The following is a 14,228-nucleotide window of genomic DNA, read 5'->3' as shown; positions in this document are numbered from 1 at the left end:
GTTCATTACATTTAAAACACAAAATCATTGTCAAATATTGAGATTTCACCTGATCAGTTCTGCCTGTTTTGAGCTCATTTCAAAATGAGCGGTTTTAGGGCTACATCGCATTTATGCAAACAAGCTGCTGTTGGCCACACCCCCCAACTCAGTGTCCTGCCTCAAAATATAAAAACTCACTGAAGGACTAAAAGCTGCGAAAATTTGGTGTGAAAGTAGCTTACACTCATTCACAGCACATACTCTAAACCAGGGGTGTTCAATCTTGTTCCTCGAGGGCCACCATCCTGCATGTTTTCTTTGTTTCCCTACTCCAACACACCTGATTCAGTGGTTAAATGACCTCTTCTTGTTCTGCAGAAGCCTGTTAATCACCCATTGATTTAAATCAGCTGTGCTGGAGCAGAGAAACAAGTAACACATGCAGGATGGTGGCCCTCGAGGAACAGGATTGAACACCCCTGCTAAACGCTAACAGATCATGCAAGTCATCATAATTTAGCATGGCATTGAGCATAATGTCATTTTCCAAGTTTCACCAAAAAAAACTACAACTCATTTCTCAACATAAGATTATCTCAGTCCAAAAGTCTGGGATAAAAGGTGGTGGGTGATATACGTTCTTTCAAGAAATTCTAGGCCTTTTATAAAAACTAAGAACTCAAGAGGGTGAGACATTTGCTTCTTGCAGTGCTAATAAAAACAGTGAGTTAGTGGGTCAAATCATTTTGAAAAAAAGATTTGAACTGAAGATCACTAAATCATCTGAGAGTGTGATGTTTGCACTCACATTTCTCCTCTCTTCTCACCTTCTTTCTTTGTTTGCTTCTTTGTGAGACCTGTACATTTCTCTCCAGCAAGTTGTGTTTCTAAAGGTGACATTAGACGTTTTTGTTTGTTTGTTTGTTTTCTACAGAGACTCTCTAAAGTAAAGTGTTTCACATTTATGGAAAACCTGTTCGATTGAGGCCTTATTCACTTATTTTTATTCATTCAGCGAGCAAATAAACATGGAGGCTGAACTGTTGCAATACATTTACAGCCCACTCAGTACTATGAATTTAAAACCTTCAAATTTCTTTTTTTTGTGGCATTTTTTAAGTCAGCAAAGGTTTATTAGGGAAATAAGGGATGGCTTTTGTGCATTTCTTAGACCTTTATTTTGAAACTGCAACATTTGGTACTGTGCATTATTGTAGCTGCATTGTCATGAAATCAGGTTGAATATTTTTGTCAGTCATTTTTTATTAAGAAACTTCTAACAGATGTATTTAGGCTGTATAATATCCCTATACATTATCGGACAAAAAAAAAAAAAAGAGGGACGTAATAGCATCTAAATGTGGCTGCACAAAATGAAGAGGTGTGGCTCAGTGGTAGTGGCAATGGGAGAAAAGTGATTCATCCAAAGGTCAATGGAGGCTCTCGTGGTGAGGTGAAATTGAATAAGTGCATGAATGGCAGTAACAGCTCAAGTATATTCACAGCACAAAAAAATGACTTTACAGAAACTGCTGATTTGGCTAAAAATGTACCCACAGATGGCTTTTGTATTCACCAGTGCACACGAAAGACTTGCTGCCCATGTGGGCACTGAGCTTCGTCAGCATCTACCGACATATAGTGGCACCACACTTTTCAAGAATAAGTTTTCTCCATTTTCAAGTCATGCTCCTGTGTGTAAGAGCAGCCAGTAAGCAGACTCAAAAAGAAGATTTTGAAAGTGCTGCAGTTAAAAACATAAATAAAAAGACATGCAATAATGCCAGACCCACTGAAAAAGCAACAAAAATTTACATTTTAGGGTATTATGGTGTCAAAATTGATTGATGTAGTTATCATCCTCTGCTAAAAGGTGGGCAACATGTTTTTTGCACATGTGTGTTAATTTATCTGTTACCAAAGGGCCTCATGTACCACTGAACTCTCAGACAGGAATCATTTAATGTTCATCTAGAAATAACTTTTGGGGAAAATATAATTCAAGATGGGTCCCATAACAAAGTGATCTTAGGAAACAAAAAAATGTCCATAACTCAAATTTAACGTTATTGACCTAAAATTTGGTGTGCTAGTAACTAAGACTGATCCACGATTTATAGTCTGAGTGCAAACTGATCACACAAAATACTTTCTTTAAAACTTTGCTATAAACGTTTGGATTCAATTATGCTTGTCAGTGAAATAGCTCATGAAGAGAATATGAATTGTAATGAAACTTTCCAAAAGTAATCATCAAAAGTACCTCACCAACTGAGTATTTTTTTGAGTCAACCAAAGTCAAGATGGCTGTCATAGCCAACTAGTATCAGGAAAGACAAAAATGACTATAACTCAGACAAATTTACAGATAATAATGCAAAATTTGGTGTGGTAGTAGGCAAGAATTGTTTCCAACACACACTACAAGAACTAGACGTGCAATATTTGTCCTTAAAACTTTGGCAATGATTTTTACCATCAGCCCCTGTTTGTTTGCAAAATATCTCATGAACCACTTTAGAAATGTTAACAAAACATTCATAAAATATTCATTGAATGCACATCTACAACTGATTAACTTGAGGAGCTACCCAAACTCAAGATGGCCACTACAACTAATCAACATTAGCAAGAACAAAAATAGCTTTAACCGAGTTAATTTTTAAGATACTGAGCTATAGTTGATGTGGTAGTAGCAGAGGGTCATTCACAACATTTACTCCAAGTGCTATTTATTGCATCAGATCTCAAGTTTATCATTGGATTGTATATAACCTTTTTTAAGAATTGATTGAAATACTTTCACTCTTATCATTCATTTCATAAGATGATCCTAGTCTAAAACATTGTTGTGAAAGGTGAAGGGCGACGCACATTTCTTTAAGGAATTCTAGACTTTTTATTACAACATTAAAAGGTTGCATCCATAGGATTCATTAGGGTTACCCAAAGTCCATCACAACTCTTTTGCTTAAATTAAAAAAAAGATATATCCAAACCTAGACAGGGTTTAATTTGAAACTTTTTGTCATCATTATACACTGGAAATGTCAAAATTGGATTATTACATCTGTGTTAATACACTTTGCAACGTGTAAGTAAAAATGGCAGCATGCAGAAATTTTAAACCAAAGTAGGGCAGGAGGGTTTGCAAAGCAAAGGTTCACTATCTTAAGGAAAAAAAGGTACTTTATCACATCCCTAATTCATTTCTTGACAGTTACCCCTCCTGTACAGGAAGTAAAAATTTAATGAGCAGTCTTATCTTATTCATGTTAAAATCTGAACTTTGCTTCAAGATATATTTTTCATACCATGTGGATGATATCAGATCCATGAGGTATAGGTTGACTACGCACTGTTAATGATGTGTCTTTTCTGATATTACCAAGGAGAAAAAACAGACTTGGAGCCTGACAGGAACACCGAGACTGTATGTCTGCACAGGGTCCAGGACTTTCACCTTGACCGCTAGAGAAGTGCCATCTCTGGGCTGGGATCCATGCATCACTCTCTGGTGACCACTGACCTCCAGCAGTCATTTTACTGAACTACTCCCAGTGCAATCGTCAGCACAAGAGGTTATGACCTTTGTTTCAACATCAGCAAACTTTAGTGCACTTTTGTCCCTCTTCAGTGAGGAGTGGGTCTTCGCATTGGATCAACCACAAAATCTTTCTTGGGCTGATAATTTTAATTTTTTTCTTCTTACAAGGTGAAAGACTTCAGTGGGATTTAATGCAGCAAGACCAATTAACACAACCCTCACGTTATCTAAACGTAGCTGCTGTAAACTGTCAAAGATGACAGACGGGCTCAAAGTATTCAGCAAACTAGAAGTGGAAGAGTGTTTGATTGAAGATTTTAGCCATGTAGCAGGCTGGACTTTCTTTTTTAGCTTTGATGAACAAACGGGCAGGAGTGGAACTTGAATTGATTGAAAAACATGAAGAGATGGACCTTATTACAAGAGCATCTGTCAGATCACTGGTGAGCAGGTTTAGTGATGGATTGAACTCTCTCAGACGTCCCTGCCAGGTACCAGAATGTTTGAACATTTTGACAAATGAGAAGGAAAATTGATCTGTGTCTGTGTCAAACGTGAATGTGCGTCAGTGGGCTCAATGAATAGGTAATGTTTTTAACATGGAGGGAGTGGCATACGGTGCACAATTGAGTTTAAATTACATCAGAACGAGAGATGTCCAGTGATGTCTGCTGTTGTGATTTCAACGGGTCATTTAAATCAAGCTTGGTCAGGATGTGGAGGAAAAAGCAACAGGGATTTAAATTTGTATGTACTCTTTATAAGGTTAAACTCACAAGACAGTAGACAACAACAGGTGCTTTTAGACCAAACAGTTACTGTATATGAACTCATTGAGAGTTACCAGGACTGTTGGTTCCACTATACAGAGAGCTTGGGCATCTATATATATGCTTTCGCATCACCAGAGGAACACTGATTGCACACAACTTGGTCAACAGTCAGCACAACAATGTAACCTACACATGTATGATTCACCACCATCAACAAGAGGATACTGTAATTGGAGCCATGCATTTTCATTTTTACAACAAGTTTTAAGAGTGCTACAAACATTCAAAAGAAGGTGTCACAAGAGCAAAAACTCATACAAAACAGTCTACTTTAGGCTGCACATAATAAAAAAAATAAGTAATTTTAGACAACAGCAACATTTAGGTAACGTATGCTATAAAAATGTATTTGCAGTTTAATAGTTGCTGGGAAAGCCTTTATCTTGCTTGGCCAATGAAAATACATTGTGGACCAATCACATCCCCTTTTGTCACTTGAGAATCCCTGCCAAGGAGGGGTAGTTCACATGGTTTTTAAATTTTTTGTGAATATTCAAAACTTTGCTAATGTTTCAGCCTTGTGTTCACACAGAAATGGCATTTCAGAAGCCCTAAAGCAATATTTTTTAAAATCGTTCTGAATTTTTTTTGAAACACCAACCTTGCATTTTCCTATAGATAGCCAAAACACAGTCTTTTGAGAACGACCTGACACATGACCCAAGGTTTTCTTCTTGCAAACTTTATGTGCACACTCCACTTCTTGTTTTCTGTTTTCGGTGTGTTTTCATGACAGCATTACAGCATCACAAACAAATCTGACATAGTTACTAAAGCGTTTTGAGTATGTTTTTGTGTGGATATAGCTATGTCTAACAGCAATGCTATGAGGATATTTTCAGAAATAAAGCTCCTGTCTACTCTGAGGCAGGAGATAGTTAAACAAATAAACAGTTATAAGAACTACAAATGGCCACGGTATTGCCAGCACAAAAACGAAAAATTAAGCTAACTACCTCAAGTAGTTATAAAGACTGAACTTATCCTGAATGCATACAAGAAGTTTCACATCATCATCTTCCTTTGTTCATTGACTCATTAAGGTTTTGTGAGATTTTATTTCTTCTTCTGTTTCTGATCATCTTAAATTTGTGATTTAAAAGTTCCTTGAACATTTAGTCATTAAAAAGGCAGATTCACTGTACAATCACTTAATGAAGTCTGTATACCAAGCCTTTAAAGTGATTCCCAGTTCACTTTACTGAAACATTTACAGCGAGCTGGTTGTTTTAAAAAGAAAACTATTTCCATTGTAATGAAACAGAGGTAGTAGTGCAAGAATTCAGCAAAAGCAGTAAAGTAGTGGAAGGGTCACGGGAGCATGGAGGAAATGAAGCGAGCGTATAATTACGGGAGGATTGAGACTTGTCCCCGTGAACCTGAGGTCAAACTCGGAGAGTCATTATTTTGCATTAATCTTTGCCTGTCTCAGGAAAAAAGGGGAGAGCTAAGCCTTGATTAGCTATTCAGAAAATATTGTTTGGCTTCCTAATCACACAGCTTTTCTGAATCACTGAATTTATAATGACTTGAAGAACAGCTCCTCATGTGATTATTTTCAGCAGACTTTTTTTTCTTTTTTCTAAACTCACATTAATTCTCAGAAATGTCATACGAGCTTTTTACCATGTGTGACCTCAGATTCATTCAGCTGAAACTGGAATGCAGTTAGAAAAACAAATATGAACTAATTATATTATAGCTGGTGAAAAGAAGGGTGGGNATCCTGGAAGTCTAGGCCAGTAAAAATACTTTGTTAAATCTGCAGGTAGCTAAAATATTGAATGCAGTTAGTAAATATTTTCTTTGATGATTCTGTTTGGAAATGATTGTGTATATGAGCGTGCTTCTTTGGATGAGTATTGTATTTTTCATTTGTGTTCTTTTGTTTGAATAAGTAAATGTGCAGTATACTATCTTTTTTACTAATGATGAATGTTGCTAAAAAACTAGACAAAGTCTAAGAACAAAAGCAACACAAAGTATACCTGTCAATTAAATATTAGGTTGGAGCTTTTCCCGACAGGTTTATGGGTCAGAGGCCAATCAACTAAATAGTGCAGAAAATAAACTTCTGCTAATCAAATATGTTGTTCCAACTCTTAAAATGTGCAAGAAGGCACTAGAAGATGTGCTGTATAAGACAAAAACAAAAAACAAAACCTTCATGCAGGGTTTTTATGTTTATCACTCACCTCTGAAAAGTGAAGGTGGGAAACAATGTTTTTGCTCTTGTCTGAGTGTGTGTGTGTGTGTGTGCGTGCATGTATTGCTTTGTCTGTCTACTAGCAAAATAGTCTATGAACTACTGAATAAATTATATTAAATCTTGCAGACAGAAGTTACTGAATGTACATCTACAATTGATTGACTTTTGGAGTGAGCCCAATTCAAGATGGCTGCCATAGCCAACTGACCTTCAAAAACACAAAAATGGCTACGGCTCAGTCAGTTTTACAAGTATTGACGTAAATTTGGTGTGGCAGTACCTAAGTCTAATCTCCAAAACGTTTCTGAGCACTAATAGATCACAAAAGATCTTTGTTTAAAATTTTGCAATTAACGTTTTGGAGTCAGCTTCATCTCTCTGTAACTGAAATATCTCATGAACCAATGGATGAATTTTATTGAAACATTCAAACAGTAATCATTGGATGTGTGTATATATATATATATATATATATATATATATATATATATATATATATATCTGATTAACTTTGAAATCTATTTAACTCAGGTTAGCCACCAATACTAATCAATATTAACTAACACAAAATGATTATAACTTAGTCGGTTTTACAGGTACTGAGGTAAAATTTGATGTGGAAGTAGCTATAAGTCATTCATCACACACGCTCTAAGCGTGAATCTCGCAATATCATATGAGATTGTGCAAAAAATTGTTTTCTGGGTTGATCAAAACGGCTTCAGCTTTGTCATTTCACAACGTGAGACGATCTTAGTCTAAAGCTCTGGCATTAAAGGTGGCAGGGGATATGCAATATTCAATGAATACTACAGATTCAATTAAATTTATTCTTCTTTAGACAAGGGAGATGGAAAAAGAAATGCTGCAGCACTCGAGGTTAAAGCAATGACCCCCTTTCCCCTCTTTGCCCTTGCGGATATATCTCAAATGTACCATCAAAACCTGTCACACGCTGCTATGTGTGCCTGCAGTCAAACAGAAGGGTTCATTCCCCATCAATGATCAGCAGTGATGCAGGCATCTGCATGTGTCTCTTGTTGAAAGAGTTTACTGATACAGCAGCTAAAAGGCAACACAAAGTAGAAGAGCGTGTGCGTCTCGGGGCAGCAGCATGTGTGTATTGAGACAAAGAATGCATTTGTGTAAATGTTCGTGCTGTGACAGAGGACTTACATGTCTAATACAGTGGGATAAAGGCAGCTGTGCAGCGATGAGCGCCTAATCTGAGTGTGTGTTATTAGTCCGGCGAGGCTGGAGAGATATAAGCATTTTACTTGTTGAAAGGGATGTTCTTAACTTGGAGCCTCGTCGGCCCTGACAGAACTGGGACATAATTTTCCTTGTCAAGGCTAATAATCAATTCCCACTATGAGGATAATCTGACAGCAGTCCCCCACTGTGTACGACGCCCCTTAGCGTAAGCTGTCGTCACATACCAGTGTATTAATAACCAGCAAAACAGTTCCAAATAGCAAGTGAAGAAGCCCCATGTGGCCTGTCTCTGAGAGTCAGTAAACACTCAACAATGAGACTGATCTTCGACACGCTTTGATGTTCGAGTTTGATGCTAATGACCGATAATAGAGAACATCAGGAAAACGGCCTGTTTCCCTATTTTTTTCATTTATTAAAAAGTAAGCAGCATTCATGCCTCCAGGCCCCGTATGTGTCCGGACCAAGCTGCCTCTGAAGCTCGGCTTTTGATTTGTTATATCAGACTATGTCTATTTTTTTTATGGATATGTAACCTGGGTATGGTTCTGTGGCAGCAGGTGTCCCCCAGGGGGCGGGGGAGATGAGCTGGGGTACAGCATCGTTCCTCATCTGGACGGGACATTAATAACGCAGAGACCTGGGGAGGAAGCTCCATCTGGGCCAGGCTGGTGCACCGCTGAGGGGACAGATCACTGGCCTTTGTAATCTGTAATCCCTCACGAAGTGCAGGCCAAGCCCATGGGGCTCAGTTGACAAACAAAACGACTTTCAGGTGTAGCTTTTCTGAACAAAACGACCCCCCACCCCAACCCCCACCCCTACCGTACCACGTACTCATACTTCCCCATTTTCTTTAAACATATAAAACTTTGCATTTAGCTATTCAGATGTTTCGAACATCTGATAATTGTGCCAACAAATATCCATGTCATGGGATTTCTTTTTTCTTCATAGTGGGTGTTAAACAAATAACACAGAGCTTTATTTATTTCAAGGACAAGGAGATGATCCAACTAGGACATAAAAGCCTAACTAAAAAAAGGAAAAAACAATTAATAGGGTCTGTGATGCGTAGTAATATGGCAGTAAGTGACTACTAATCTCTATTTTAACACCTTTTTATTCTACAAGTGCATGTTAGTCAATACACAAAACAATTTTTCTTTTCAGTCTGTAAGCTTGAGGCAGAGGCATGAGGTGTTAACTCCAGCACCTACTTTTCCACTTTTAACACTCCAACTGTAGCTGTTTGATTTGCATGTTTTTGTCAAACCTTTCCAGATTTTCTTATTTCAAAACAACAAAAAAAGCACATCAAGCCATGTTAACTTTTTTTTTTACATTTTCCATTACAGCTTTCATCTCAAAACCCAAAGTGTAAATTGCAATCAAAGGTAAGAAAATACATGAGTATTGAGTTCAACTTTTTAGGTACTTTTCTGTTAAGCAGCCATCTAGGCCAAAAGGAGTGAAAAATACAACCCAAACTCCTTTTTGGCCAATAAATATGAACATGATGTGAAATTTCCTCAAATACTGGGTTAGGGTTAGGGTTGAACATCTTAAAAGACTGATGTCAAGTTTGTGATTAAATCAGACAACAAATACAGACAACGTCAATGTGACATGTTAGCTTATGATTAAGAATTGGGATCAAAATAAGACAGGAAAGGACGGCGAGATGGAGGGTGGCTTAATGAACCCTTAAATATGAGTCTTGACCTCAAGACCTTTTCTAGAAAGGTGAAGGTAAAAATATGTTTTTGCCTGTGTGCCTGTGTTTATTTGTATGCTTTAGCAAATATATCTGATGACCCACTGGAGAGATTTTAGTGAACATCTACAACTGATTATTGTTTGGTGTTTCTCCAATCCAAGATGGCCACCTCAGCTGATCACCATTAGCCAAATCAAAAATGACTCAAACTCAGTCAATATTACAGACATTGAGCTAAATTTGTGATGGTAGCTGAGAGTCATTCACAACACATACTAGCACTAACACATCTTGCAACATTTCATGCAATCTCACGAGATTGCGCTTAACGTCATTTACAAGGTTTGACCCAAACAGCTGTAACCATGCTATGATTTCAGTTTAAAACTCTGGCACCAGAGGTGGTGGATCAAAGTCCTTCAAGAAAAGCTACATCAATAATATGTTTTGATTTCACTCATTGTTCCATTTGTTGTTTGTTTAGGTTTTAGGCATTAGAACTACTTGGTTAGGTTTATGAAAAGCAAAACCCTTAAGTTTAAGCATGACAGATATTCGGAGAAACTTAACTTGGCTTAAAGAAAAAAAAATCATGGGTAGATTTTCTTTACAGAAGTATGTGGTGTTAATCCTGGTGATGATGGTGTTGCAATAGACCATTTCTGTCATGAATGTCAGTGTTTTTGGTTTTTTGTTTGGTGTTTTTGTGTTTTAGTTTGTGGTTTTGTTCTTCATGTCTTGTCACTATTTACCTCCCCAGTAGTTTTCTGGTCACGCCTGCCACGCCCACCTCACCTGCTCCTCATCATGTTCACAGCTGTAACAATTTAATCATCTTTCTCTCAGCCTTTAAAACCGATCTCTGTTTGCTCCATTCCTCACTGGGTCATTCCGTTCCTTTCGTTTTTGTCATGCTCGTCATTTTCCATCCCTTGCCTTGCCCTGCCCTGCCTTGCCATTTTGTGTTTTGTATTTTTTTTTCCTTTGCTGCCACGGCAGCCTTTTGTTTTTGTTTATTTTCACTTTAATAAATGACTTTTCTTTAAAAAGAAGGATGAGTCTGCGCTCTGGGTTCGCCTCTGTCTCCCCGCCTACTGACAATTTCAGGTTGTTTTATTTTTTAACTAAAATACTTACTAGCATTGGACTGAGAGTGAACACAAACAAACTGTAAATACAAGAGGGGTTCTGAAGTTCATTTTATATTCAGTGCAACAATTAAAAAAAAAAAAAAAGAATTACACTCTGGGATCATTTGGAGTGTCCGTGTTGGCTAACCACTGAGCAGACCTGTCTGCTCTCTCCCTCCACATATCTGTTAATGAAGATATTTTGGTGTCTTTTCTTTGCAAGAGGGCAGTCATGAGAGATAACTTTGATCTTTGCTGGAGGTGGAGGTGAAAGGATCCAGGCTGAGGAGAGATAAATGAGCTCCAAGGAGTGAAGGGACATCACAGTTCTGTCTCAGCAGACTTGTGACTTCCTGTCAATTTTTTTTTTCTTCCTGCTGTGGAGCGGCCTCTCACTGATTGTTTTTTTCTCTCTTTTTTTTTCAGCTGAGATAATTCAGCTGCACTAGCCTGAAACGTTCTTGACTGTTCATTAGTTATTCATTTCCATCAGCCTGAAACGCCTTAAGCAATGTGGTCTACAATGTGCTCCCTGTTCAGGTGTTCAACAGCTACAGTGAATGGGCTTATCATCATATCTTTCTCCCATGATGCCCAGAAGTGCGACAGTATGTCTTCATGGCTGAATGAACTTTTGTCATTAGAGATATCACAAAGGCAGCAGAAAAAAGTTGAATATGAACATATTAATTATTATAAAACCTATGAAGTGTTTTCAATGTAATCTGTTAGAGATTACTCCAACTATAAAGCGTCTTTTATTTTCAAATAGTCAGATTTTGATACCTGATCTTGACTGTTTTCAGACATAAGAAAATCTAACGCACGATGACAGACTTTGACCAACCACAAATCTTTTCAGAGAAAATGTTGGCTTTTCTATAAATACAGATGTGTGCACCCATCCTACAGGTGATGGAAGCAGTGGCAGAAAATGTTCCAGAAAAAGTGGCTGTTCCACCACTGACAACAGCTGCCCACACTGCAAAGCAAACCAAAAAAGAAGAAAGCTGCCAACTAAAAGAGAGTTTGACAACAAACACCGAAACTTTTTTCCATTCTGCATCGCCGCTGAACAGGTGTCAAGGTTTGTTGCGAGGCAATCTGAGCTTGTGTTTGTTTTGCACGGAAAAGTTGCCAACTTAATTTTTATTTCAAATCTGTTTCAGCGGTTGAACTGGTCACAAAGGTTACCAGCATTTTTCCTAACCCCAGTTATTTGCCCAAGAGAGAAAATCTGCTTCTTTCTGTAAACACTGGGACAACTGCAGATGAATCTTCTACAAGTTGCTTTTAAAAACAAGACAAGAACAACAAAAAAACAACTAATTTTCATTCATCACCCTATTTGGTGTCTGTCAGAGTTTGCTGTCTAAAATGAAATATGAGCAAATATAAGCATCTGCAGTAATTCATAAGCTAGGTCTAAAAAACTGAGATGAAAATAAGTAACTATAAAGAGATTAACTCAAACTGACATTTTTTTCCATTGACTTTATTGTGTGACTTGTAAATCTGTATTTTTTTTATTGTAAAACAAGCAAGAAGCAATATTTTGTTGAGCTTTATGTCCTTCCTATAACCTGTTAAAATAACAATTTATATTATTTGAGGGGTAATTATTCTTTACTTTCTAATTGCAGTACTGGAGTTTTTATTTCCCTTGTTAGTTTCTAGTCTGCTTTGTTTCTTACCTTATTACATTGAACTTTCTTTGTTTTCACCTCAGACTTCACCTCAGGCTGTTGCATATTTCATTTTATTTTCTTGCTTTTTTTTGTTTTGCTTTTTGATTTCGGTCACTTCACTACCCATACAGTATGTTTTCTGTACCTCAGGCTGTTATTTGTCTCATTTTCCCCAGTAAATTTGGGTTTTGGATTTCCAATGTCAACATAAACAATGCAAATGACACTATTTAGATTGTGCCATCAGTGATTTTTTTAAACTATTGCACTTGACAGCACGTAGGAGTTAAACATATGCTTTTAGAAGACATTTGTAATGTTTTGCTCTGGGCTGAAGCAACTGTAGTTTTTGAACCCTTATGATAGCACCTCTAGTTTTAAGAGACATAACTGGCAAAGCTGAAGCTGTTGCTAATCCATTTAAAGTTGGGTGCTACATCTATGTTCCCTGTGCAGATGGTGGGAGAGGATTGGGACAATGGGCTTAAAAAAATGAAGGAACGTCACAAAGTAGTCTAGCTTTACTGTGTACATTTCACATTTCTGTCATCGTTGTTACAACTAAACTCTGGCAACCACAGCTGTACATGACTTTATATTTGAAGCTTTAATTAAAATAATGCAAAACATTTGACAGTATTTCTATTGTTTAAAGGTCACCGTAAAGATTTTGTTTTTCATAATAGGTTTACCAAAAAACTGTAGGATCGTTTTTTACAGTTAAATTCTGCCAACCTCAGCTGCTGGTATTTTACTATAAATTCTGTGTTTTAAAGTATTTTTAAAATAAGCTATTATTTTTTCAAATGTAGAGCTCATGTATTCATAAAGTATAGTTTAACATAGGAAGTATTATGGATCAGCTGAACTTTAATTTCACTAATGCTTGTATTTTCTTGCTGAATCTATGACAGTAAACAATACGTTGTAAACTGAACACATACAATGACTGAAAACATTCCCTTTTTCCCTTTTATGTATTTATTGGGATATACTGTATATTGTATAATATTTGTGTGTGCTGATGCGCCAAGATCCGTATTTCGTTCTAAATTAATTCTGAGTTAATCTTAAATATTAACTAGCTATAATTTCCTAATTAAACTAGCAATACTATAACATTTTAATCAGTTTAAACAGATAGTGGTGGTGGGGTTTTTCAATACATTGTTCTGAAGCAATGCATTACAAACTCTTGACAAAAAAAACCTAAATGTCTGACAAGAAAATAACTTTTTATACCTTGCATTATTGCTACTACATTCACCGGTTGCCATTTGTGTGTTAGTGCAGGTGTCAAGGACTTGTTTCATTCATAACAGAGCTCGGTTTTGAATTGTCAGCAGTTGTATTATGTTAAAACACAGCAAATGTTCTCACCATCCACACAGGAGGGTTTGTTGCGTGTCGTCCCGGCCACTTTCCCAGGTAAACAGGAGCACTTGACTGTCTGAGAGCGCTCCTCAATGCGGTTTTTGTTACAGCATCGGTGGGCAGCAATCACCTCACATGTTCCACCCTCTGAAGAGAGAGACAAAAAAACAGAAAACTGCATGTTCAGAAAATGTGAAAGATGAATAAAAAAAACCATGTAATAAAACCATAAAATCTACTGGAAGGTATCGTTTGCTCTTCATTCATATTCTTTTAATAGGAGCTCTTTCAGCACGCAGGCTTAAAGTGAATGAAAGATGAGCTCGGTGAAACTCGACTTCTGCTTGTGATATTATGCGAGTCGAGCAGCAGCACAATCATCAGCCACTTACACTGTAAGCATGTGTAACAAATAGGCCCTCAAGGAATCTCAATTATGTCATCAAATTGCCTCTCATTCAGCTCTGGCTATCCTTGCTTCATACCAATCAGCTCATGATGACTCTTATAAGGAGCATCACACACTCAGT

The 14,228-nt window shown here is 37.2% G+C and overlaps 1 protein-coding gene across 4 annotated transcripts in view; it reads right to left on the bottom strand.

The window, feature by feature from the left end:
* LOC108244096 (chemokine-like protein TAFA-1) overlaps nucleotides 1-14,228 on the bottom strand; it is a 124,031-nt gene that overhangs the window by 11,786 nt on the left and 98,017 nt on the right. For all 4 annotated transcript variants that reach the window (XR_005233030.1, XR_005233031.1, XR_005233029.1 and 1 more), the window contains exon 3: nucleotides 13,705-13,845. Coding sequence is in view for 1 of the 4 variants with exons in the window: in XM_017429995.3 (XP_017285484.1) it covers nucleotides 13,705-13,845 (141 nt within the window). In the remaining 3 variants the exon portion in view is untranslated. The remainder of the gene's footprint in view (nucleotides 1-13,704; nucleotides 13,846-14,228) is intronic.

Source organism: Kryptolebias marmoratus, linkage group LG4, assembly GCF_001649575.2.
Source record: "Kryptolebias marmoratus isolate JLee-2015 linkage group LG4, ASM164957v2, whole genome shotgun sequence".
Taxonomy (NCBI): domain Eukaryota; kingdom Metazoa; phylum Chordata; class Actinopteri; order Cyprinodontiformes; family Rivulidae; genus Kryptolebias; species Kryptolebias marmoratus.
This window is presented reverse-complemented; position numbering and strand designations above follow the sequence as displayed.